Consider the following 27,716-nt stretch of genomic DNA (forward strand, 5'->3'; position numbering starts at 1 on the left):
CAGGTCCTGAAGTATGAGCAAGGCACTTTAGCACATGTACACATGTGCAGGACGATCAAAGATAGTTCGCCCTCCTCTAACGCTGCTCCATGCTCTATCTTTGTTTCTGCCATCTTCTCCACTGCTTATTCCATCTGACATCTTCCATTCAATAGGTGGTACACGATGTAACTGTGCATGCAAGCTGGATTTATATTATCCAGTCACTAAGCTCTACTTTAAAGCATCTTGTATGAGTGTACACTGCTTCCATAGACATTGCACAAAAAATGTATGGGAAGGATATTTTTGGTAGAATAGAACGGCAAAACAATTCTACCAAAATGGAAACTGAGCTAGCTGGTTTTAGTACAGTTGCAGCGTTTGCTAGATTGTATTAGATTAAAAATGTTTCATTTACTGCCATTAGTTGCTATTTCAATTTGTTTTTCATTGGTCCCAAGTCTAACTGTTCACAGAAGAGTGAACCCTCCATCCTCAAGTTTCACTTTTGCTTTAAAGCTAAAGTTGAGCTGAAAAACACTTTTGTTTTTTCTACAGCTTTAGTTATGCTACTTAACTGTAATGAAGTATGGCCCATGACGTGTAAGCGGCTGGTATAGAAATCTTTACTGCAGGACTGCCCTGTTCTCTTCCTCCTGCTGAATGTTCAGTGCTGCTGGGGTAAACAAGTTTGGGTCTCCCAGCCTAGCTGCACTAAAGATGATCTGATAGGGACCAGAGGGATCCCTCTGCCTCAATTGAGAAAGTTCTTTCATTGATTACACTGCCTGTAACACACTTTGTGAATGGGGGAGAGTCTAAATAAGCATAGGATTCTTTCCCCATTTCCAGACTATAATCGGTGAAAGAAATTTTTCTGTTAAGGAAGGAGGAGGCATGGTGCCACTTGATCATCCTTAATGCAGCTGAGCCTGGAGACCTAAAGCTGTTAAAGTGATTGTATAACGTGTTCTTTTTTTAAAATTAAAATAACAACGTTATACTTACCTGCTCTGTGCAATGCTTTTGCACAGAGCAGCCCTGACCCTCCTCTTCTCTGGTCCCCATCCAGTATTCCTGGCTCCTCCCCCCACAGCAAGCTTGCATAGAATGCAGTAACACCCAGAGTCCTGAATGTTCAGCAGCCGGAAAAGGACAGGGCATTCCTGAAGTGGATATTTCTACAGAATCCAGCAAACGGCACATTGTGGGATATCATTTATTACAGATAATTAATGTAACTCCAGCTGTAGAGAAAAACTAAGCTTCCAAGCAGGGTTAATATGTACATGTACATTGGTCTAGCTTGATGTCCTTGGAAGCTGAAAATCATTGAAGTAGACACTACTACTCCAATAATCTCCACTTGCTTTCAGGTCTTGTGCGGAGTGACCAGCCTGATTCATGTGAACACAGGAGGTGGGCCTCTTGACATAGACGCCATTCAAAGAATGCTTTGCATTTTCTGAATGAATGCAAAGTGTTCTCTGATCTCCATGTCGTCAAAATGCAAGGCATTCTCTCACTGGCATACATGCTGAGCTGCGGATTTCCCATGTTCAGAATGCAGCAGGTCCACCTCTCAGCAGGGGGCTGGGAAGCAAGTCTACCTCAGTCATTTCCAGAGACATTGGCCAGATATGGTAAATGTATAGTTACATTGGTCTGAGCTGTACAAATGTAACTATGTAAAAATATACCGTGCTTGGAATTCATCTTAAATAAACCACAAGGCACGGAATGGTGATTAAGCAATAATAATATCACTGCAAAAAATATATACATTTACAGAATACAATAAAAACGAAAACACGTGAAAAAAGTTAAACTTGTCTTGTATTTGTTGCTGGCACCTTTGTTCCCAGAGTTCTCACAGTATACACACATTTTGCATGCTTTATATTACAGATCTGTCCATCGTACACGGTGTAGAGAATCATCTGTTTCAATTCATTGGCTTTCTGAAAGTTTTGGTTTAAACATCACTTCTTCTAAAGGCCCGTACACACGTACCGATCGTCGGCATACAAACGTCGGTGGACGAAGGATCTGCCGATTGTACGCGTGTTAGTATGGTGCCTCCGACAGATGTCTGCGCACAATCCGCGGACAAAAGTCTTTCGTGCAAACATGAAAATATTTGTATGCCGACACCAGAACGGACGATTGTTCGCCTGTCAGTACACAATTCGGCCGACAGACCGCAGATTTGCAAGACTGGGCATGCTCAGAAAATAGAAAACACAGGGAAAGTTAACCATTACATGACATCACTTCTGCAGTCGGCGGACAAAATTCTTGTGCTGTCCTTGTGCTGTCTTTGCACTTTTCAGCAGACACCGACATCCCGGGGAGAAAAGAGGAACATTTGTAAGCCGACCATCGGTACGTGTGTACGGGGCTTTAGTTAAAGAGAGGTGTCTCCAGGGTGTCTTGACTTTCTGAAATTCTGAGTTGATTTTATTTGGCGCATTTAAACACAATGTAAACTTCAAAACACTGAAAGACATTTAAACCCTTTTGCAGCTAAGAATATTGTTTCAGGAACAAAACAAGGTAATTCTGTAGTGCAGTCTTGCACTTATTTTCGGTGTTTTTTTAGTCAGTTTCTTTTCTCGAGCTTTTCTAAGTGTGGCGTGGAGTATTCTCTGTGAAAGTTTTACTTTGGCTGCAAGTCCATGATATAGCCTTGGGCTTTCTCTGTCTAATGAGCACTAGAGGCTCATGATGCTTAGGGCTAAGCCACAGGCTCACTGAGACCGGACTAATCACATGAAATAAAGTGAAAACAATAACGTAAAGTAAAAAAAATAAATTAAACCTTCATTCTGGGAGATCTTTGGCTACATGGACACAACTTTTGGGGTTTTGTGTATCGTATTAATAACAATTTGTCCAGTTAAGGACATTGTTTTCTATATAGCTCTTCCCTATATGTACAGTACAGATAGACCTTCTCTTAGGTATATTGATATTTACACATTACAGCTGTCTGTCAGTATTAAGCCCCGCACACACGTACCAATTGTCGGCCGTAAATATTCGGCCGCCGACCGATCGGCCGATTGTAGGCTTGTTAGTATGATGCTTCCGACAGCCGACAGCGCATTTTCGGCCGAACAGAATCTGTCGTGCAGACTTTAAAATATTTGTTGGCCGTCACCAGAACGGCCGATTGTTCGCCAGCCAGTACAGATTTCGGCCGACAGACAGCAGATTAGCAAGACTGGGCATGCTCAGAAAAGAAAAAAGACAAGGAAAGTTAACCATCACATGACATCACTGTGACAAAATTCGTGTGCAGTCTTTTGCAGTTTTCAACAGACACGACAGCCCTGGACAAAAGACGGCCGATCGTTCGGCCGACGATCGATACGTGTGTACGGGGCTTTAGAGAATCCATCCAGATCTAATCCAACCGTATACTGCAGGTAATACGTAATCCACCTAAATTTACTTAAAGGATAGTGCTTGCATATTTGCCACTGTTACCCCTCCCATCACTGGTGGTTAAGGATACTGTTGGCTACACTGTCAACAGCCTTTTAGCAACCAGCAATGCTGACAGTGGGCAAAGACTACTGGGGAAGCTAAAACACTAGTCTACTCTCTCCTTGTGATTGATGGCAGTCAATGGGTGGAGTCTATAGCCAATAGCAGGCTATCTGTTGACTATGGATCTACCCACTTCTTACTCTCAATCACTAGGAGGTGGATCAGATGGAGAACTAGGAGATGAAGAACCATCAGGCTCTGCCCACCCAGCCACCAACTCCTCCGTGCTGCAGTATCTGTGTAACAGCTACAATGGCAGGAAGGAACTCTGTATGGACATTCTGGTCTCTTTTTATTTTCAATCATTTTTATTGAATATTTTTAGAAGAATAATGAACAATATAAACAGAAAGCAGAAATTGACAAGGAGTACAGCAAATTGAAATGAATATAGTCCGATCTCTAGGACATAGCAAGAAGATAAGCACATGTAGCACCCCCCTAGTTAGGTAGGTGCTAGGTAAAAGCATTGGTTGCTCCTGCTGCTTATCAGAGGAGCCTGATCTATTAGTTTGCCTGTCACATGTTTCCAGGTGTGATTCGCTGCATCTGAGGGAGTGTCCCTACTGTATCCAATGAGGGAGCTTGTTGGACAGTGGAGGAAACCCAGCCAGTGGCACATTGTGTTTCATGGCAGTCCCAGTGGGAGGGCATTCCTGCAATGCATCCTGGGATTGACCATAAATACGGAGGGGACATGTGACAGGGCATCTTTGGTGGGAAGCAGAGTCCCAGGAGGAGGCAGATGGCTGGTCTCTCCTCCTGCAGGTGTGAAGAAAATTCAGGCAGTCAGCTTAGTGAACCAGGTGTGGAGCTGAGCTGCAGAGGATCCAGTGTGCTGACAGTGGAGCTGGTGGCAGAGTCTCTCAGGAAAAATAGTGTCGTGAGTACTCGGGGATTTGCCACAGGGTCTGCCGAGGAGAGGGAACCACTCCAGAGAAGTCAGGGGATCAAGGAGCTAGCTCACACAGGAAGTTTAACAGTAAAGGGGGTGCCGTGTAGTTGACCCAGAAAAATAGGAACAATGGGGGTGCCAAGAAGGGCCCTGAAGATTGTTCTGCAGTATAGTACAGTTTACCTCAGGAAGTTCACTCAATTCTATTTCACTACTTATGACAAGGTGAAGCAGCGGCCTAGCTGTGACTAGCGTTATACAGTGCTACTCAGCATTAATCAGACGTCCCAGGTAATTGTGCATAGTTATACAAGTTGGGGTATCCCACTCATTCCCTTCTCCCATCCAAGTTCTCAATAAAACCACAAAAACCAAAGCTACTGGACTATTCCTGACTGAGCTCAAAACACTTGGGAAAATGTTGAACTGTCATGCTGTTGCTAATGGTAACCCAGGGGAAACCGTAACCAGCAGCTCCCAAGGGAGTAGTGCTACACACAGTATGGAACAAATAGTGAGTTAACCTAATCCCCCAGGCTGCCTCCTGAAAAAAATAAAATTAGGGGTGAGGGAAGCTGAGTGCCGTGCACTGAGAAATGGTTGCAATGCCCCTTCATCAGAGAGTCCAGTAAACCCAGTATGAGGGAGAACTGAAGCTCTCATAGGTATCCAAGAAACAATTTTAAAGGGCACAGCAATCAAGTAGTAGAGTAACCATTGATGTGATCTAGTTCCCAGTGAGGACAGGGAGGGCTGAGATAAGGGTTCTCAGAACCCTCCTGGGCCCACTTATATAGAGTCAGCAGATGAGATAACGTTTTGTGTAGTCCTTGTTCAGGCATTACTATGCTGAACTCAAATTAACTGAGAAAGATGAGAAAGGAAGAAGCAGAAGAGAAGAGGAGGAGATGTTTAATCACGGGGGAGGTCATAGGGTAGCAGTATGTGCAGTATGCAATAAGCGGGTAAGGAATTAGTCTGCCCAGGGTTCCCAGATCAGTTCAAATTTTCCAAGCTATTTCTGGAGGATACTGACAATTGTTTCCTGCACCATGATCCAAGAGATCTTCCGTTTGGCTGCCTTAAAGAAAACAGAGCTTTTTCCAGGCCAAGGCTAATTTTAGCTTCTAGGAGCATATAGAACAGGAGGGACGGATTGTGTTTAGGGATATTATCTGCTCGTCTGTTCAGCAGAGCTATTTGGGGAGTTTGGGGAATGGGACAACCAGTGACCTTATGTATCATTTGGAAGACCTTGTTCCAAAAACCTTGTATCTGATGACATGACCACCGGGTATGGCAAAAGGTACCTATGAGGCCACAACCTCAAAAGCAATGCAGGGAGGTATCCAGGAACATTTTAGCAAGACGTGTGGGCACAAAATACCATCACAAAATAATTTTTAGCCTCAATCAGTGAGATATTGGTAACTCCCTGGAAAAGTGAGATATTGGTAACTCCCTGGAAAAAGCATTGGAAGCATTAGTGCCAGGTGTCCACTTCCCGTTAGTTCAGTTCCCAGCTCTGGGCATATGCAGGTTTGTCCCCTGCGTCGACTAGCAAGGAGTAGATGACAGAAATACCTCCCTTCTGGCCTGAGATCTCAGATCACCAATGTTCATAAGTTATTCTAGGAGGGTCAGGCTTACTAATCCATATTGAGTGTAAAAAGTGCAAAATTTGGGAATGCTGGAATCTTTCAGCACTGCGCATTTTCGGGTTTAACTGGAGCAGTAGCTCACAGATAAAGGCCCAATGGAAATGAAGATGTGTCCTATATGATATCGTACTTTATTTAGCCCCCATTGGAACGCTTTGAGGTTGAGGCAGGGAGGAATTGTGGGTTGTGGAATGTGTGTGATTGTGGCCGGAGTTCCGAGGTTATAGCGGGGGACCTGGTCACATAAGGCAAGCGAAAACAACAACGTAGGTGCAAGATTTGTAGACGTAAGCTTGGGAGGGCACCATGCAAGAAAATCCAATGTATGTTGGGGGGACTGTATGCCGTTCCATGTGGATCCAATCAGGTTTAGCGCCTCGTGAGTAAATCAAAGAAAATTGTGCTAAATGAGCTGCCTGGAAGTATCGTCAGAGGTTAGGAAGGGCTAGCCCCCTCATGGGTTCGCATTCTAAAAATAGATTTAGGGCACGGGTAGCCGCTTTTCCCCCAAACAAATTGATTAATTTTGGTCTGGAAGATCTTACATGCTCTCTTCTCATCAGGATGGTAGGGATCTGAATAAATAGAGAAGCCGAATGTGGAGAGTCATTTTAATCGCGTGGATCCAACCTATCCAGGAATCAAAGTCCTCTTCAAAAGTTTTGTAGAGAGGAGGATAAATGGCCCTTTACAACTGATTGATGCTGGGGGTCAAGTGTACTCCCAAGTATGGGATGGAGTCGGGGATCCAGGAGAAAGAGAAATGAGTCAGTAAATAGTCAACTAAAGGGGGTTCTACTGAAATATTCAGCGCTGTGGATTTAGATATATTTACTTGGAGTCAAGAAACTGTGCCAAGGTCCTGCAGCAGTTTAAAAATATTGGTGACTAGATAAGGGGTGAGGAGAAAACCAGGAGAAGGCCATTAGCGAACAGTGGGACGAAGCTCCCCAATCAATCGGCCATTCAGGGCACTGCCGCCAGGGTTTCTCTTTTACATGCATTATTAAATTACAGTTTTTTTTATATTTGCCTTTTATTTTAAAAGCCCAAAGTTTACTAGAGAGGGCAATGGTTAGAAACAGGGCCGGGACTAGGAGTGGGTAGGACGGGTAATCGATTACTGTAGGGATTGGGGCACCTTCCTTCTGTTTCAAGGCTGACAGGAGTAGTGACAGTGATTTTAACAAGCGACTTACTGCTGGGTGTAGGATCCCCTAAGCTTTCACATGCTGAATGGTGGGGGCGCAGTTTGGCATGTGTTGGGCACTGGATGACCTTGTCCTGGCACTGGTTAGAACTGTCCGGTATAGTAGAGAGGATTTTTTTTTCTTTTTTTTTTTAACAGATGGCCTAGGTCTCCACAGATAAAAGCTAACAGAGGTTTTAAACCTTTTACACTTTACCTGAGAAAAAAAAAACTAAACAAAGGGTGAAAGATTATTGTTGAACCATTTTTTTTTAAAAGGAACCAGAACCAAACATAAGATGAAATGTCTCCAAGTTTTGGCTGGAGCTGTAGTGTAAATAACTATAGAGTGTCCATACATTTTTTTTTTATCCTTACTGGGGATGTTGGATACAACAGGCAATGCAGTTCTTGGAGCCGCCTGCTTAAAAATCGGTTATCCATTTTGAGGTCTATGCCTATAGGTGAGTAACCCTTTGAAACCTATTGGGTACCTCATTGCATCTGCCATCGCTCTGCAATGCACAACAATGGAAATCACATTACTCTCTATGGTGCCTATTCATATTAATGCAACATGGTTAGGCATGAATTTGAAAAGGTGCAGGTGCTTTTTTGGCGCAGCATAGTGTTTCTGGTCAAATAGATAAGTGCATGCAAAATGCTTCTACAAATAAAAAAAAAAAAAAAAAAAAAAAAAAAAAGACGCAAAAAAGCTCAGGGAAAAATGCATGATTATGCAGTAGCACTAGTGTGAACCTAGGCTAAAGCCCAGCTCTTTCCTTTCACTTGAAATAGTTAATTTTGGTCAGCTTGGCCCAAACAAATTACATAATTTGAAAGGAAAGCTGGAGTTTGAAATGTGGCCACTTTTTCCCAATATTTACAATTTGAAATGTGACCATGTAATGAAGATAGTTACAGCCCATTTTGGGGAAAAACTCTTACCCCCTCACAATCCTCTATTACCCATTCAGCAGCTATAAAAAAAATAAATGACCTTGTAATGACACCTTCTCTTTCAGGTACAGCAGTCAGACTATGTTACCACTTTATCCTGCTAACTGGATAGTGAATCAGCATTATAACCTCTGTCTCAACAGAAAGTTGATCCAACAGGCAAACACAATTTAAAAACTGTCCATGATACTTTTTTTTGATTTGCACAGCAAGCTTTCAGTAAGCTTACTTTAAAAATCTCCTTTCACGTTTATAATGCAATAATAATGTGACGCACTGCTAAAAAAAAAAAAAAAAAAAAAGAAGACGAAGAAGAAGGAGGATATGCCCAGATTGTGACACCAGTACACAAGTCACATGAAACATAAAATAAAATGAAAATGTGTCTAAGAAATCCTTATTTTCCCACTGCAATTAAACGGTCATCCCAGAACTCCAATGCTGCTCATCAAAACAATGGAAACACGTGTTCCGCCTCTGATAATTTTTCCCTCATCTTCAATTTTTGTCCCACACAGTATAGGTCACAATGCACAGAGAAAAAAAATCGGATTTTTGTAAGATCTTACCGTAAAATCCTTTTCTCATATGTTCATTGACGGACACAGCTATAACATTTACGGAAACCAATAAATATTCACTGCATTTTTTTTTTATTAGGAAATAAAAATACAACTTAAGCAGCCCATAGATTATGAAAATTGTTTGATTCCCCCTAGGCACAGTCAGTGTTGATGGAGAAATGCCTCCCACAGTGCTATTGTGCTCTGCCGCAGGGGAAGGGAGCGCATAACCTTCCTGGCCAACGGAACAAAATGATTACTTCTAGCGGCTATAGCTGCTTGCAATAATCGTATGTACTAAAATCCAACTGGCTGGTTGTACCAAAGTTGATCGATGGATTGACTTGGATACAATCAACCTGCCATACATGCATCAAATCTCAGCTGGTCCCTGCTGAACTGGCCAAATTTCAAACCATGTATGGTGGGCTTTAGTGATATTGTACATTATCTGCCTGTGTAAGCTTGTGGAATAAACATCACACATTGCTGAAAAATATTCTTTATTACTGAAACATTCCAAAACAGCAGTATACAGATGTCATCATGAAATCATATACTGTCTTATTAAAGCATTAGTGCAATTTAATTCTGTAAAATGCCTATCAAAAGTTTTATGTCCATTGAGAGCTTTGATCTTCAGTATTTCGACAGTAAGAAAAAAACCCAGCCCACACTGCAGTAGAGATGCAGTAAATCCATAATTATTCAGAAGAAAACATTCAAATAGTTAAACAATAAATTAACATGAAACATAAAAATCAACAAGACAAAAATTAAAGTATAAGAAAAGGCAAAACTTTTTTTTTTTTGGAAAAAGTGGAGAGGGGATTCAAACACCTGCTAGGTTTTAATTGCCGTTTACCATTATTAACGAGAGTGAAAAGTAAGGGAAAATCCTCCAATGGGGACACTAATTTGAGTGAACCTAGTGATTACCCAGAAATCCCCTCTTTGTAAGGATTTACTCTTCTTTTTTCGCTTTAGGGCAGGAAGTGCAGGGAAATCTCCCCAATGGGACACAGCAAAAACAAAAAACTGACAGGGGCTGTAACTCTCCCCTACTCTTTCCAAAATGGAAAACAATGCCTTTACTTCTACCTTAACGTGGTTGTATAGACTGTGACAGTGACTCTCCTCCTTGTACCCTTGTGCTTTGCAACAAGAAATACATTTTAAGTACGTTTCCAGTGATTCCCAAATTAAGTATACCAAATTATAGTTGAAAAAATGCACTCTGTGGCACAAAAGTGAAGCAGCATCTCCAAGGGTGGTAATTATTCTATACACAGAACATTTACATGTTGCCCAGTATTGTAATGGTTCATCATACATTAAAAAAAAGTTAAGTGCTTAAACAGGATAACAGAAAGTGAATAAATAAAAAAAGGTTTTGTATCGGATTCTTACAAGTATTTGCTGTTGCATAAGTCTGTAGTTTGAACTGTGTGTTATTAAATAATACAGTTATTGTTGTGAAAATCCATTTAGCATTTCACGTCAAACATTTAAGAGCTACATTGTCTTTGACAGTTCTCTCACATAACACATATATGTTACAAATGTTAAAATCTTCAGATGTATCCTCTTACACTATTTTTACCCAGCCCGCTGGGGAAAAAAAAAAAAAACACATTAAATTAAAATTGCTTTTAAGTGTAAGCTCATCATTCGAACAGATCAATAGCATCCATCTCTCCAGTTTCCATCTCGCAATGTGCTCAACGATGATAGAGTCTTCGGAGGCTGAATAAAACTGCATGGAATAGAAAACAATAATTAGGACTCAAATTAGAAACTGCACAACTCATTGCATTAACATTTACTGGCAAGTAGCTCTATTTGTGTTTTCTTTTCTATATGGTTGAACAGGATGGACTATTTTTTTTTTTCAACTTAACTATGTTGTCATGATGCCATGTATGCATTAGATCAGTAGGTTCCCGCTCTAGCATTTTTTTTTTTTTTTTTTTACAAACAAGGAATGCTTTATTGAAAAAACAAGGCAAGTAAATGTCAAACAACAAGTCACAACACCGTGGGAAGTAAAAAAAACATATGCATACAGTGAGAAAACTTGGTATACAACAATCAACATTGTATCGCAAGAACAGTAATTAGACGTCCCCAAAAGGAAAACGCTACAAGTTTCAAGTAACAGTAGGAAAACTAGGAGCAGCTGAAGTCCAGAGGAGGGCAGGGGAGGAGAGGGGGGGAGAGAGAGAAAGGGAGGGAAAAAATGGGGCAGTGGGGAGGAAAGATGCAGGGGAATTGGAGCGGGGGGGGGGCAGAGAGGGAATAAAAGAAAGAAGGGGGGGGGAACAATCAAGGAAGGGGGGGGGAGACCACGGACCTCTGGAATGAATCAGTAGTCCAAGGCGCCCAAACCTTGTCATATTTCCAAGGGCAGCCCCTATTCATATAGGTCAATTTGTACATGGGCAGGTCCACATCTACCAACTTGAGCCAGGACGACACAGTTGGAGGACAAGGAGAGGACCATCTGAGCAATGTATCTTTTTTGGCATAGTACAGCAGGTAGGAGATCAACAGCTTAGAATGGTGCTTCCGCTGATCATCATGAACACCCAACATCGCCAGCGCAGGGGAAACCAGGAGAGAGAGCCTTAGACGACTATTGATGACCCCAAAAACAGCAGCCCAGTATCCAGCAATCACCGGCCAATCCCAGAACATATGGAGGTAGGTCCCCTGATGAATATGACAGCGAGGGCAAGTGGGGTCCCGCTCAGGGTATATGCAATGCAGCTTCACGGGGGTATAGTAGACTCTATGAAGAAACTTCACCTGTATCAATTTATCCCGGGAAGGAATCACCAGTTTGGGACCCAGTTCTAAACAATCCTCCCAGTCCTCCCGCTCCAGGAACGGGAGATCAGCTTGCCACCATAGTCCAGAGCCGCTCAACCCTAGGAGAATCCGCCCGCTGTAGCATTAACCACTTGCCGTCGACCCACAGTACGGTTACTACGAGCAGGAGGCAGCTACAGGCTCAGCAACATACTCACTGAGCACATGCGCACTGGATCAACCCCCTGGGGTGTGCAACCGCACAATCCTGTGACAACTGTGTCAACTAGATCATGGCGCTCAATACACAGCTGCTGTGAGCAGTCAGGGTATCATGTGATCGATATGACCAATCAAAGCGATACCACAATTACAATGTAAATAAAAAATAATTACGATTGGCACCCTGTACCATGTCATCAGCTGTAGCCAGTCACAGACCAAAATAGTAAGCAAGCTGTCATGAATGAAAGCCATTCATGACAGCCAAAACTATTGCTTATAATCTTGATCATCACAGTTGTAAGTAATAACCATGCAAAAAGAAAAAACACAAACTCATTCAGTGTAGAGAAATTTTGAAGCTATAGGGGGAGGAAAAAAAAAAAAAAAAAAAAGTTTTCCCTGTTTTTTTTTTTTTTTTCAAAAGAATTAACATTTTCTAAAAAAATAAATTCAGTGTGGAGTAGTTTTACAAATTGAAAGTCAAATGTGCTACACTGTGAACATGAAATGCCGTGTATATATAAGTGGCATGCTTGAAATAAAAGTACAGCTTATTCAGTAAATAAACTTAAATTTGCTTTTTAAAATGTGCGATAATTCAGAAGTAGCAGAGTGTTTCTGGAATGAGAATTCTGGAGGGAAATGCTACTTGCACTTTCATTATGGTCCTCATCATTTATTTCCCTAAAGTATTTTTTAATGTCCTTAGGACACCTCTGGAATGCAAGGACGTGTTTTAAAAAGAATATTTCATCTCACAATATTTCCAAATTGCAGCTTTGCTCTCAGCAGAAATTGCACTCTGGAAATGTTTCCAAACTCTTTATGTTGGTCTCACCGTTTTACTGAGAGGAGGAAAAGATAAAAACTATTTACTGACCAGACTATAGGGAAACATTATGCTGTGATGGTGGAGAATAATAATAGGAATCATTTAAAGGTTATTAATATAAACAAATTTGTCAGACCCTTTTACCAGTCAAATTAAAGCCAGAGAGGACAGAAACTATCATCTACTGTATCCCAACAATCACCAAGCTGTAGGAGGTACAAGATGGAGCCAACAAGCAAACTAAAAATGGGAACCTTTCCCCTGCAGTGCCCTCTAGTGGCAGAAATGCATATTCCAGTTTGAGAACTGCATTGAGAAGTAGTGTTACTTGAATTTTATTCCAGGATTTGCTTGCCTTCAGTTGAGAGAGCTTGGGGCAGGGAGGGAGTTGCATGCTTCTCTAAAGGCCAGTTCATGTCATATGCAGTCCAGTGAGTTTTTTCTGCATCAAAAATGCATGGAAAGTAGGGGTATATTGTTTTTTAGTGGCACCAGTGCACAGTGCCAGTAAAAATGTAAAAAACATGCTGAATTTTGCCTGCGCTGGACTGTATTGCAATGTGGAAAAACGCATCGAAAACACACCAAAATATTATGAAATGCATTAAAAATGCACCAGACCCCAACAGTGAAAAAACCCAGGAAAATGGAAAAAAAAAAAAAAAGCATCTGGAATGCATCCGGAAATGTATCAAAAATGTCCCGAAACCGGTAATGCGTTAAAAACGCACATGCAGAAACGCATCCAGAACAGATCTGCAGTGCACATTTGTGGTGTGAACCAGCCCTCATGCCTGAAGTACAGGGTATTTCTGTTCAATCCTGGTAGCAAATTGGAGGGATAGGGTGGGAAGGGAAGGCAAATGCTGCTGGGAAGAGGGAACGTTAAGTGACCCTGTTACTTTCAATATAAAGACAGACAGCATATTTCAAATGAATGTAAAGCGTTCTCCGATTTGACGTGGAGGAGAGATGACAGTGATAAAAATGCAAAGTGTTGCCTAAATGTCGCATATGCCAAGCAAGTGTGACCTCCAGTGTTCAGTAAGCAGCAGGGCAGTCAAACGCCAAGGGAGCCGGAATCTAGCAGCAATCACTGTGGTAGCAATGCCTACTACAGTGATTTCCAGATTACATGGGGTTCTTCCACGTACGAGACATGAATATATACTTTGGTCCAGGCTGGAAAAATGTAACTATGCAAAAATATGCATACTTAAACTTAAATTATTATTTTTTTTTAATTGAACATGTTAAGTCTGCCTAATTACCTGCGTGGTGGAGTAGCAATCTTGCTGCGGGGTATACTGCTTCCCCCCATGCTCGACAGAGATGGTCTAGGCAGTGCACTTCTGACAGGCAACGAACTTGCAGATTTGTTTGGCATAGGGATCCCAGAACTTGATAAAGACTGTAAACTAGTCGACTGTGGAATACTGCTGCTGCCTTGTATAGTGGGGCTGACGTAGGCTGTGGCTTTCAGAGGTGGCCTCACTGATACTGGGAAGTTACCCACACTGTGGACCCTCTGCTGCAGTTGACCAGGGGACGGTACTGTAAAAGAAATCGTTATATGACTACACAACAAATATTAGTAAAAACTGCATGTGAACATTAAAAACAAAAATAGTACATTTTAAAACAAAAGGGAGGCTTTTATGGTAAAGATTTCTTTATTCTCTATTTCAAACATGACAAACACAAGGAAACTGTAGAGAGGCAGAAAGATAGAGATAGAAGGTGGAGATAATCAAAATTGTTCCATAGCTCTTACCCTTACCTTCTGAGGCTTCCTCGGTGCATTTTTCTAGAGAGAAAGTTGACAGGATAGTAAAGGGAGGATGACCAGCGCTATGGATTAAAGATATATGAGGGGACAAATAGATAAAGAAATATAGAAGGTGTGAGCTGCCACCAATCAACCCTTAAGTGCAAGGGTGAAAGTGAAATATATTATGTGGCGATTGGTATCGGCGCTACCTTACAGTATAAAACGTGACTTCCCCAAAGTGTAGGTGAAAAAATATTACTCAATATCCATTCCTCTAGATCATTTATGAATAAATTAAACAGGATTTGCCCCAGGACAGAACCCTGGGGGACCCCGCTTTCCACACCCGCCTAATCTGAGTACTCCCCATTAATCACCACCCTTTGCAACCTCCCCTGGAACCAGTTCTCTGTCCAGGTACTCACCTTATGGTCCATACCTACCTTCCTTAGTTTGAACAGTAAGCGTTTGTGGGGAACGGTGTCAAAGGCCTTTGCGAAGTCCAGGTACACCACATCCACAGGCTTACCTTTATCTAGATGGCAGCTCACTTCATCATAGAAGGTTAATAGATTGGTTTGGCAAGAACGATTTTTCATGAATCCATGCTGATTACTACTAATACCGTTTTCATTACTAAAGTCTTGTATGTGGTCCCTTAACATCCCCTCCAAAACCTTACAGACTACTGATGTTAGGCTGACCGGCCTATAGTTACCCGGGATATATCTCGGCCCCTTTTTTAAATATTGGTACCACGTTGGCTTTTTTCCAATCAGCTGGCACCATACCCGTCTGTAAACTATCCTTAAAGATCAAGAATAATGGTCTGGCAATCACCTGGCTGAGCTCTTTAAGAACCCTCGGGTGCAAGCCATCCGGTCCCAGTGATTTATTTATGTTTCTCTAGTTTAGTTCTAAGTCTATCTTCTGTTAGCCATGGCGGTATTTCCTGAGGTGTGTTGTTTAGTTTGGCCTTACAAGCTGGGTTAGTGTAGCCCCCCAATTCTTTTGTGAAGACTATCCTGTCAACTTTGAAATATATTATGTGGCGATTGGTATCGGCGCTACCTTACAGTATAAAACGTGACTTCCCCAAAGTGTAGGTGAAAAAATATATAAGGGTGTCAACAGAAAATGTTTTTTGTGAGTAAATTAAATGAAATAAACAATCCGTGTGTTTATTGAATTTCAAATAAAAAACAAATATAGTGATACATGTGCAATATACATATCGAAATGGTGTAAAAAAGAAAATTATGGGGGGGGGGGGGGAGGGGGGTGTTCCCACAACCACAAGTGTTATATCAGGTATATGCTTTTTCTGATATATTTGTGCCACAACAAGTATTGAAAATAAACAGGTGCTACTGTGCAGAGTTCGAAATGACCACAACCACAAGTGTTATATCAGGACTTTCACTGATATATGTGCCACACATGTGCTAAAAATAAGCAAAAGCTGCTGTGCAGAGTCCAGAGTGTCCACTAGGTGGCGTCTGCAATACGACCTGTGCAGCTGTATGGGGGGTCTCTTCTTCGTATTTGGGGGAGCACTTCCGAGCCGGTGGTCTGGTGCCCTAAATGCTCATAACGAAAGAAGGCCCCAAAGGCCCCACCAGACCACCGGCTCGGAAGTGCTCCCCCAAATACGAAGAAGAGACCCCCCATACAGCTGCACAGGTCGTATTGCAGACGCCACCTAGTGGACACTCTGGACTCTGCACAGCAGCTTTTGCTTATTTTTAGCACATGTGTGGCACATATATCAGTGAAAGTCCTGATATAACACTTGTGGTTGTGGTCATTTCGAACTCTGCACAGTAGCACCTGTTTATTTTCAATACTTGTTGTGGCACAAATATATCAGAAAAAGCATATACCTGATATAACACTTGTGGTTGTGGGAACACCCCCCTCCCCCCCCCCCCCCCCATAATTTTCTTTTTTACACCATTTCGATATGTATATTGCACATGTATCACTATATTTGTTTTTTATTTGAAATTCAATAAACACACGGATTGTTTATTTCATTTAATTTACTCACAAAAAACATTTTCTGTTGACACCCTTATATATTTTTTCACCTACACTTTGGGGAAGTCACGTTTTATACTGTAAGGTAGCGCCGATACCAATCGCCACATAATATATTTCAAAGTTGACAGGATAGTCTTCACAAAAGAATTGGGGGGCTACACTAACCCAGCTTGTAAGGCCAAACTAAACAACACACCTCAGGAAATACCGCCATGGCTAACAGAAGATAGACTTAGAACTAAACTAGAGAAACATAAATAAATCACTGGGACCGGATGGCTTGCACCCGAGGGTTCTTAAAGAGCTCAGCCAGGTGATTGCCAGACCATTATTCTTGATCTTTAAGGATAGTTTACAGACGGGTATGGTGCCAGCTGATTGGAAAAAAGCCAACGTGGTACCAATATTTAAAAAAGGGGCCGAGATATATCCCGGGTAACTATAGGCCGGTCAGCCTAACATCAGTAGTCTGTAAGGTTTTGGAGGGGATGTTAAGGGACCACATACAAGACTTTAGTAATGAAAACGGTATTAGTAGTAATCAGCATGGATTCATGAAAAATCGTTCTTGCCAAACCAATCTATTAACCTTCTATGATGAAGTGAGCTGCCATCTAGATAAAGGTAAGCCTGTGGATGTGGTGTACCTGGACTTCGCAAAGGCCTTTGACACCGTTCCCCACAAACGCTTACTGTTCAAACTAAGGAAGGTAGGTATGGACCATAAGGTGAGTACCTGGACAGAGAACTGGTTCCAGGGGAGGTTGCAAAGGGTGGTGATTAATGGGGAGTACTCAGATTAGGCGGGTGTGGAAAGCGGGGTCCCCCAGGGTTCTGTCCTGGGGCAAATCCTGTTTAATTTATTCATAAATGATCTAGAGGAATGGATATTGAGTAAAATCTCAGTATTTGCGGATGATACTAAACTAAGCATGCCAATATCTTCTGGGCAGGATGTGCAAACCTTGCAAGCGGACCTTAACAAAATTATGGGGTGGGCAACTACATGGCAGATGAGGTTTAATGTTGAAAAATGTAAAGTAATGCACCTGGGTGCCAGAAACCAGAAAGCAAGCTACTCACTGGGGGGGGGGGGAACCTCTGGGTGAGTCTAGGATGGAAAATGACCTGGGGGTACTGGTAGACAACAGGCTTGGCTGTGGCATGCAATGCTAAGCCGCTGCAAGCAAAGCCAACAGAATACTGGCATGTATAAAAAAGGGGATTCACTCCAGAAAAAAAATGGATTTTTGTAAAATCTTACCGTAAAATCCTTTTCTCTTAAGCTCATTGACAGACGTAGTCCTCGTTGATTAATAACAACTCGGGTTATACTGCCCTCTACAGGAGTAGGACTAGACAGGAAAGAAAACGTTCTGGCCACACCCTAGGGGCAGTCCCAGAGGGTATATCCTCTCACTTCCTGCTACAGCAAATCAGTTATGTCACAAAGCAGTGTTTAGAGAATTTAACCCAACCCAACTCAAAAACAGAGGGGCGGGTACTACGTCTGTCAATGAGCTTAAGAGAAAAGGATTTTACGGTAAGATTTTACAAAAATCCATTTTTCTCTGTCGCTCATTGACAGACGTAGTCCTCGTTGATTAATAACAACTCGGGACGTCCCAAAGCAGTACCACAAATGAGGGGTGGGATAACAGAAATCAAAATCCAGAAGGCCCAACCGGAGCCAACCAGAAGCATCAAGGACTCATCGAGCAAAAAGATGAGACCTAAGTGAAACACCCAACAAACCCTTGAGGTAGACCAACAGTCTCCTCAGATTGCGGCCTGCAGAACCTTGTGGCCAAAAGAGGCATCTGACGATGCCATCACATCAACTTTATAAAATGTTGTAAAGGTATGAACCGACGATCAAGTCATCGCCTTGAAAACCTGGATTGCTGACGCCTGATGGCGGAAGACCCAGGAGACACTAGGCGCCCGAGTAGAGTGCGCCTTAACAGGGAACGGAGGATTCCGACCCTTAATAGAATAAGCCTGTACCACCGTCTGACTGGTCCATCTAGATATGGTCTCGGCAGACACAGGCAACCCCCTTCAAGGGCTATCCGTGATCACAAAAAGTGAGTCCGTCTTACGAAAACAAGTCCGTAGTAGTCAAGTTATCCTTCTGAACCCCATCCAAGGAGTGTAATGCAAACTCCCAAGGATGGCTAGTCTTAGGACACGGGGAAGGTAACACAATATTTTTATTCAGATGAAAACTCTGAAAACCACTTAGGAAGGAAGGATGGATTTGGAAGAAGAACCACCTTATCCCTATGAACCACCAGATATGGGGGAACGTCAAAATAATGCGGCCAGTTCTGACACCCTGCGTGCAGAAGTAATGGCCACCAAGAAGGCCACCTTCTGGGATAATGTAAGCAAGGGAATCTCCCTAATATCTTCAAAGAGAAGTTTCTGAAGAACCGACCACACTAAATTAAGATCCCAGGCGGTAAGGGTGCGCACACTGGCGGAGCCAGATGTCACACCCCCTTGATGAAATTCCGCACCAAGGAATGATTAGCCAAAGGTTTCTGAAAGCAGATTGCTAACGCTGAAACCTGACCCTTGATAGTGCTCAAGGACAGTTTCTGCTCAACCCCTTGTTGCAGACAGACCAAGATTCGGGTCACCGAATAGGTATGTGGGGGAAATCCAAAAGATTCACACCACGCAATATAAGACTTCCATGTGCTGGAAGTCACTTTCCTTGCTTTAACTAGAGGTAGGAATAACTGAAGCGGACACTCCCTTGTCCTTCAGTACCTGGGTCTCAATGGCCAGGCCATTAAGCCAGCGATTGTAAAGCAAGATGGAAGATCGGTCCCTGAGACCGCAAATCCTCCCTGAGAGGAAGTCTCCAAGGAGCGTCCGCGACTAGCCTCACCAAGTCGGCGTACCAGGCTCGACGAGGTCAGTCCGGAATTTCCAGAATAACTGGAATTCCCTCCCCCTCTATCCTGCGAAGAAGTTCCCGCAGTAACTTGAGAGGATGGAAGGCATGCCGTAGCTGATACTGCCCCCACGGGGCAATCAGCGTTTCTGCTGCGTCTGCAAGAGGATCGCGGGTGCGAGCTACAAACCTCCGCACCTTCCTGTTGAGCCAAGGTGCCAACAGATCCACATCCGGGGTGCCCCAATGAAGGGACAGCTAGTGAAAAACCTCTGGATGAAGAGGCCATACCCCTTGATCCAGAATCTGATGGCTGAAATAATCTGCCTGCCGATTTCCCACCCCCGGAGTGAACACTGCGGGGAGATCCGGAACAAACTGTTCCGTCCAATGAAAGATGCTAGTTGTTTCGATGGCCACCAGGACACTCTAAGTGCCCCTTTCTTGACATAAGTCACGACCGTGGCATAGTGCGATTGGATCCGAATCGGGCTGCTCTAGAGCTGCTCGGTCCAGTAAATCAGACAAAATCTGATCGCTCTCAGTTCCGATACCCTATTGGTAACCTGGATGCTATCGGAAGGAATGACTTCCCCTGGTTGAGCATCAGAGACTTCCTGGTCCGCTCGCTCAACCGGATCCGATTATCAAGGAAATCGGAATTCTGATTCCATTAGAAAAAAATCTCCTTCAGGAGAATTCGGGTATGAGACTGGGTATACGGTACTGCCTCTAAGAAGGCCACCATCAGTCCCAGCCAATTGACGGACAGCAACATCCGAATCGTTGACTGAACCTTCTGGAGTTTCTCCACAGGGAGAAACTTTCTTGCCCAGGATGTATCCAACATTAGGCCCAGATAGTTCAGTCTCCTGGTGGGAACCAGGGATGATCTTTGGGAAAGTGAAGAAAACGCTGATGTCCTGCGATGATGGGGATATAAGGATAGGCATCCTAAATGTCTATGGACGCCAGGAACTCCCCCTGATGCAGGGAGGCCACCACTGTTCGGATGGACTCCATCTTTCCCCAAGTCCAGAATTGGACGCACCTTGCCCTCTTTCCTGGGCATTGTGAACAGGTTCGAATAGAACCCCTGAAACTGTTCAATGTTAGAAGGGAAGAATCGTACCGGTGGAAGTGATCGAAACTCGATCCTGTATCCTGACCGTATGACCTCGCGAACCCCTTAGTCCGGGGTTCTGGCAAGCCATGGATCCGGAAACCGGTGAAGACATCCCCCCACCCCAGAGATGGGTAGGGGCGCATCAGGCTGTATTCTTCAGGCTTGGCTGAGCCGGACTTCTTGAAGATCTCACAGGAACACTGGAGAAAAAGCTGTCTAAAAAAAATCTAAGAAAAAAATCCTGCCAGGACCGAAGATCCTAGCAAGGCATCTAGGTCCTTACTCCTAACTAGACAGAAAAAAACTGATTTGCTGTAGCAGGAAGTGAGAGGATATACCCTCTGGGACTGCCCCTAGGGTGTGTCCAGAACGTTTTCTTTCCTGTCTAGTCCTACTCCTGTAGAGGGCAGTATAACCCAAGTTGTTATTAATCAACGAGGACTACGTCTGTCAATGAGCGACAGAGAAAAAGAAATTATTCTCCCACTCTACAAGACTCTGGTCCGGCCACATCTGGAGTATGCTGTCCAGTTCTGGGCACCGGTCCTCAGGAAGGATGTGCTGGAACTGGAGAAAGTCCAGAGAAGGGCAACAAAAATAATTAGGGGAATGGAGGACATCAGCCATGAGGAAAGACTACAAGCACTTATTCTCTCTGGAGAAGAGACGCATGATATCAATGTACAAATATTGTACTGGCAACCCTAGCATATGGAAAAACCTATTCAGAGAAAGGAAATACAATAAGACACGTGGCCACTCACTAAAACTAGAGGAAAGGCGGTTTAACCTTAAAATATGCAGGGGGTTCTTCACTGTGAGAGCAGTAAGGATGTGGAATTCTCTTCCGCAAACAGTCGTATCAGCAGGGAGCATTGATAGTTTCAAAAAACTATTAGATGGGCACCTTAAAGACCACAACATAGAGCTGTATACAATGTACGGTTAACAGCAAACACACACACACATCATAGGTTGAATTGGATGGACTGGTGTCTTTTTCAACCTCACTAACTATGCAACTATAAAACGCACCTGCCAGTGCCGATTATTTTTAAAAAGGTATTTTTTCAGTTGGTCTACACAACAAGAATATGGTATTTTTTTTTAAATATATTTGTGCCAAGAGTGCAGAGGACCAGGTCTCCAGTGATTCAGTACATCCACTCCAAAGTAGTGAATCAACAATGCTGCTCATGGTGCATGAGGGTTGTTGAATTGAGTACTAAGGAGGCATGGTGGATCACAGAAGACCTGGACGTCTGTGCTCTATGCGAGATTAGTGGTCCCACTTTCCAGTATGCTGGATCTATCCTGTTTGTGTATGACCCAGCCTGCCTGACTCTGTTTGCTATCACCGGGTCCTGCCTACCACCCTGGATGTTCCAAGTGACCAGTAGTTTGCTACCAGCAGCCATCTCAGCTGCCTGCTGTTGCCAGCACCATCCTGCCTCAGTCTGCTGCCTACCAGCTTGTCTGCTACTTGAGCCTTCTCACTTCACCTGCCCAATGTGGACCCCTGCCCTGCTGCTAGCAAGACTTACAGGGACTTGTGCAACTCTGTACTCCTACACCTCCTGTTACAACACCAGGGGTCCTAGGTCGGAGGTGTAAGAGGCCTTCCTCATATCAGGCTCTGCTATAGGTACGTGATATAGTGGTGATTCATTCTTTTTTTTTTCCTTCAAAATTCAAGAAAAAAGGGGTTTACAAACTTTGCTCTAATGAGCGTATGAAAATATAATAAACATTTTGAATAATATCAATATACAATGACAAGACTAATAAAGGTGTGTCCAGAGCATGGCACACATATTGTGACCATGTGAGCAACAACCAAAGTGGAGGTGACAGTGCATATACAGAGGAGTGATTCATTCTTAATAGTGATGGGTCACTTCGTGTTGTGGCTCTGTGTAATAGGTCTGTGGCTACTTTTACACAGCCGCACAGTTTTTATTTTATGATTAATTGATCACTTATGTCAGGCCAATGCCATATTTGACATAACCCGAAAGTGCTGATCGTTGATTCATAAAAGTAAAAAAACAAAAAACAAACAAACACTCAGCACTGTAGGGCTGTGCATTTTTTAGCAGCTGCAGATGGCTCACAGAGCCTCACAGACTGTGTGATCTTTGTGAATGGCAGTACTGGTCACCAGAGCAGACCCTGTTGCCAGAGACTAGAAATATCACTCACAGATCTATGTCCTAAGGACTTATGTACACTACAGCTTCTAAAATTTAGTTTAGGAGCTTTGGCAATAAAAAACAAAAAACAAAACACCAAAACCTCCTAAACTCAACTCCATAAAGTCTGTGTCCATATACACTTTACTAGAGTTTAGAAGCTGCTGCGGTTAGAAAAAATCACGTTCAGGGTAGAACGTTTTGACTGCACAAATCGGGCCGCGATTTTGCATTTTTCCTCAGTCAGCAGTCATCCTAGTCTGTGTGTACATGAAGCCTAACAGAGGCAACTTGTTCCCCTGTAGGAATAAAGAAAAGTTAGTTTTTTTGTAAGAGATCACTTCTTTCAGAACAGAAGTTCAGAACACACAAACACACTTGAAAGTTAAACTCAAGAAACTATAACTCAAACTATAACCCATCTCTCCCTCTTGGTTCTGATCTGTTCAGTTAGAAGTTGTCCAAGTTTGTTGTAGAATGCAAATTCCAAAACAAGTTTACTTTGGTAAACTGAGTTTTAGAACTGTTAGAAAAAAAAAAATGTTAATGGCACATGCAGCATTTCCTTGAAACCACACTAAATATTTATATAAAAAAAACATAAGAGCATAGGGCTAGAGCTAAGTTATATTGTTGAATGTGAATCCCAAGCTGTTCACTCAGAGAGCTGCAGAGATCAATAGGTGTACTTCCTTTTCAATCTTCAAGCTTAGTTTCCCGAGGGCTGCTAACAGAGCATCTAGAAAAAACAGGGGTATGACTTTGATGACCCATTCCTTACATCACCAAGCTCTATTTGAGGTGAAACACTAACCAATGGATCGGTCATAAAATATTTCAACTTCTCTCACAAAGATCAAGGTATGGACATTGATTATGCTATTTGGCAGCAGTCAAAAGTGCATCCGAGCTGAAATTTGTGCTAACTTGTTTTTGGGTCTACTTGGACAGACCAAGCCCTTGCTGCACTTTTTATTTTTTTATTTTTATTTTTTTAAAAGGCATCTATGAAAATCAATGAAGCAGGAGTCAGTGAACCCATGGGGGTTGTGTTTATACCAGGTCATTTACACATGCCTCACCAATCCTTTAAATATGCCTCTTGAAAACCTTGTTCTGTAGTATTTCCAGGTACTATAAATTTGCACACAGAAATATTACAGGGAACCCATATCTTGTTAGACTAAATCTGTAACTTTCAGCATAAGAATCAAGACTATGGAGGGGTGTGGTTTCTGTGTGCAGCTAACCTTTAGAAAACAAACAAAAAAAAATAAAAAAATTCAAAATAAAAAAAACATAACCCAACCAAATGTATTTTGGAAGATTTACTGCATCTACATTAAATAAAAAAAATGCCCATATTGTCCTCCACTGACACTCCGCATCTAATGCACTTTGTCATCTCCATAATGCCTTATAGAAGCTACCACAACTCGGTTTGAGACTTTACACAAAACAAAAATACATACATACTCTGTGCTACTGTATACCAAGAAATACGCTCATCGGCCACTTTTTTAGGTACACCTATTTGCTTGGTAGCACAGTTTGCTAATCAGCCAATCACATGGCAGAAACTCAATGCATTTAGGCATCTAGAACGTGGTGAAGACGACTTGTTGAAGTTCAAACTGAGAGATGGAAGGGGGAAGAAAGCGGTAGTATACTCTGCTTTTAAATTTTACCTACAGGTAAGCCTATAATAAGGCTTACCTGTAAGTAAAATTAATATCTCCTAAACCTGCATGGTTAAGGAGATATTCGCCCTGCATGCAGCCGCCACCAGCGGCGCATGCGCTCTGAAGGTCTTGCCGGAAAGTGAACTCCTGCGCGCATGCGTGGGAGTGACATCATCGTGACTCCAGCCACTCACACTGGAGCCGCCAAACCCGGAAGAGACATTGAGGGAAGATGTCAGCTGCCTCAGCGGTGTCTAGGCGACCGTGTCGGTGCTACATTCCAAGGTAAGTATTTCATAATGAGGTAGTATGCAATGCATACTAGCTCATTGTGCCTTTGTCCTGCAGGGTTTCTTTTTTTTTTTTTAGGATACAACCGCTTTAAGGGACTTTGAGCGTGGCATGGTTGTCGGTGCCAGACGGCTAGTCTGAGTATTTTAAAAACTGCTGATCTACTGGGATTTTCACACACAACCATCTCTAGAGTTTACAGAGAATTGTCCAAAAAATGAGAAAATATCCAGTGAGCAGCAGTTGTGTGGATGAAAATGCCTTGTTGAGGTCAGAGGAGATGATAGAAAGGCAACAGTACCTCAAGTTGTCACGGTTACCGCACGCCGCCAGCGAGCAGCTAACCAGGACATGGTTCAGTGACTGGGGAGTATAAGGTAATAAGGGGGAACTTCTACTGAATAATAGGACTGGCTGAGACACACCTTCACAGCCCACACTACCTTTGGCCACCACTAGAGGGAGACTCCACTCCAATCCAGCTGGCTGACCACGCACAGGCAGATATGAATCTTACATACAATCTGGTGCACTCTAAGGGTTGGGGAGCATTCTAGCAATTATTACACACTACTGGGATTCCTCCAGCTATCCTACAAGCTAGAACCACAGTGTTAATCACTCTATTGTCCACACACCAGACACACCACAAACGATAGCATGGCACCACCCAACAGTTTGTCAGCAGACTGGTCTGCTGGGCCATCACACACACACACACACACACATAGATCTCCATCTGGTAGATAGGCTAGTTTACAATCTAGAATGCAATCTGCCAACACACAGTTCAATTGCATACAGACTACCACATACCAAGCAATTAAGCACTAAAATTCAGCAATCTCTTCAGAGATAGGAGTCCAAGCTTAGTATGCATTAGTCACTTATTCATTTTATAAATTTAACCACTTAAGCCCCGGAAGATTTTACCCCCTTCCTGACCAGGGGGTATTTTGCGATTCAGCACTGCGTAACTTTAACGGACAATTGCGCGGTTGTGCGACACTGTACCCAAATGAAATTGACGTCCAACAAACAGAGCTTTCTTTTGGTGGTATTTCATTATCTGTGCGATTTTTTGATCATGCGCTATAAACAAAAAAAGAGCGACAATTTTGCAAAAATAACAATATTTTTCAAATTTTTTTATATGAAATTCCCAAAAACAAAAATGTAAAAAATCTAAATTTTTTTAACATTTTCGGCCAATTTGTTTTCTGCTACATAGGTTTGGTAAAAAAAAAAAAAAAAAAAAAATCGCAATAAGCGATTGGTTTGTGCAAATTATTGCGTTTACTAAGGGAAAGATTTTTGTAATTTTTATTGTTTTTTTTTTTAACGAGTAATGTCGGCGATCTGCGATTTTTTTTGCGGGACTGCGACATTGCGGCGGACAGATCGGACCCTTGACTGACATTTTTGACACTTTTGTGGGTACCAGTGACTAGACATATGCCGGTTTTCGGTAATTCGATATATCGCGGTATTGCATAGCCACGGTATTGTTATTGTGGCATTTTTAAAATACCGAGTTTCTCTGTCAAGTCTGCCTGACTTGTGAATTGATACATTTCAGTGAGCTGGATGACTCATTCACTCACTCAGCTAACACCTTTCAGCATTAAGTCTCCTAACTATAAACAAAAATGATTACATTTGTATCTTTTCCTTCCCTCTGCCAGGGAGAAAGGAAGTTTAACCTCTTAAAGACTGGATCTTTTTCTGACACTTGTTGCTTGCAAGTTAAAATCATTTTTTTTTTGCTAGAAAAGTACTTTGAACCCCCAAACATTTTATATATTTTTTTAGCAGAGACCCTACAGAATAAAATGGCGATTGTTGTAATATTTTATGTCACACTGTATTTGCGCAGCAGTCTTTCAAACGCAATGATTAGACTTTAATGAATAAAAAAAAAAAAAAAAAACGTAACAGTAAAGTTATCCCAATTTTTTTTTTTTTGTTACACAGAGAATCGTGATCTTTATTCCAAGCTAAAAAATCGTGATTCTCATTTTGGCCAGAATCGTGCAGCTCTAATAAATATATTATATATATAAATATATATATATATATACACACACACACACACACACACGCCTAGCAGCCCACATTACATTATTATATAGCCATCAAGCAGTGTCTGGCCTACCTGGTGATGACTGGTCCTGGCGCTCTGATCCGATGGCCTGGTCTTTAAAGGGGCAAATCCTTGCGATCCAGAAGTGGTGAAACCTGCAGGAGGACCGGTGTTTTTATCTATTAATGACTTTACTATTGCTTTAGGCCTGGTTCATATGTATGCGGGTTGGTGGTTCACATGTATGCGGGTTGGCGGTTCACATGTATGCGGGTTGGCGGCCCACATTTGCACAGGCATAGCAGCCCATTGATTTGAACGGGCTGCTATGTCCTCATTTTCCGCAGAAAAAAGGTGCATGCAGCATTTTTTTAAAATTCAGTGGCCTTGAAATCCATCCTGCTTTTGCACCATGCGACTAACCTGCAGTTCCTGCTTTGGCAAGCTTTCTGCATTTTTTGTATACGTGGGCACGGCATTTAAAAATAAACAGTTTGCGTGCGCAGCAACGGCAGGTAAGTCGCATGGCGCAAAAGAAGGATGGATTTCATGGCCACTACATTTTTTTAAATTCTGCATGCACCTTTTTTCAGCTGAAAACGCAGGCATAGCAGCTCAAGCCCATTCACATCAATGGGCTGCTATGCCTGTGCAAATGTGGGCCCCCAACCCGCATACATGTGAACCAGGCCTAAAGCAATAGTAAAGTCATTAATAGATAAAAACACCGGCCCTCCTGCAGGTTTAACCAATTAATGACTTTACTATTGCTTTAGGCCTGGTTCACATGTATGCGGGTTGGGGGCCCACATTTGCACAGGCATAGCAGCCCATTGATGTGAATGGGCTTGAGCTGCTATGCCTGCGTTTTCAGCTGAAAAAAGGTGCATGCAGAATTTAAAAAAATGCAGTGGCCATGAAATCCATCCTTCTTTTGCACCATGCGACTT

At 42.6% G+C, this 27,716-nt stretch overlaps 1 protein-coding gene across 2 annotated transcripts in view; it reads right to left on the reverse strand.

Moving 5' to 3' along the window:
* Positions 1-9,830: 9,830 nt before the first annotated feature.
* Positions 9,831-27,716, reverse strand: part of SLAIN1 (SLAIN motif family member 1) — a 105,854-nt gene continuing 87,968 nt past the window's right edge. For both annotated transcript variants that reach the window (XM_082245558.1, XM_082245557.1), the window contains 2 exons: positions 13,945-14,227; positions 9,831-10,561 (listed from right to left, as the gene is read on the reverse strand). In XM_082245558.1, coding sequence (XP_082101684.1) covers positions 10,486-10,561; positions 13,945-14,227 — 359 coding nt within the window. In that variant the 3' untranslated portion in view covers positions 9,831-10,485. The remainder of the gene's footprint in view (positions 10,562-13,944; positions 14,228-27,716) is intronic.

This window comes from Pelophylax lessonae (genome assembly GCF_965119305.1).
Source record: "Pelophylax lessonae genome assembly, chromosome: 2".
In the NCBI taxonomy this organism is placed as follows: Eukaryota; Metazoa; Chordata; class Amphibia; order Anura; family Ranidae; genus Pelophylax; species Pelophylax lessonae.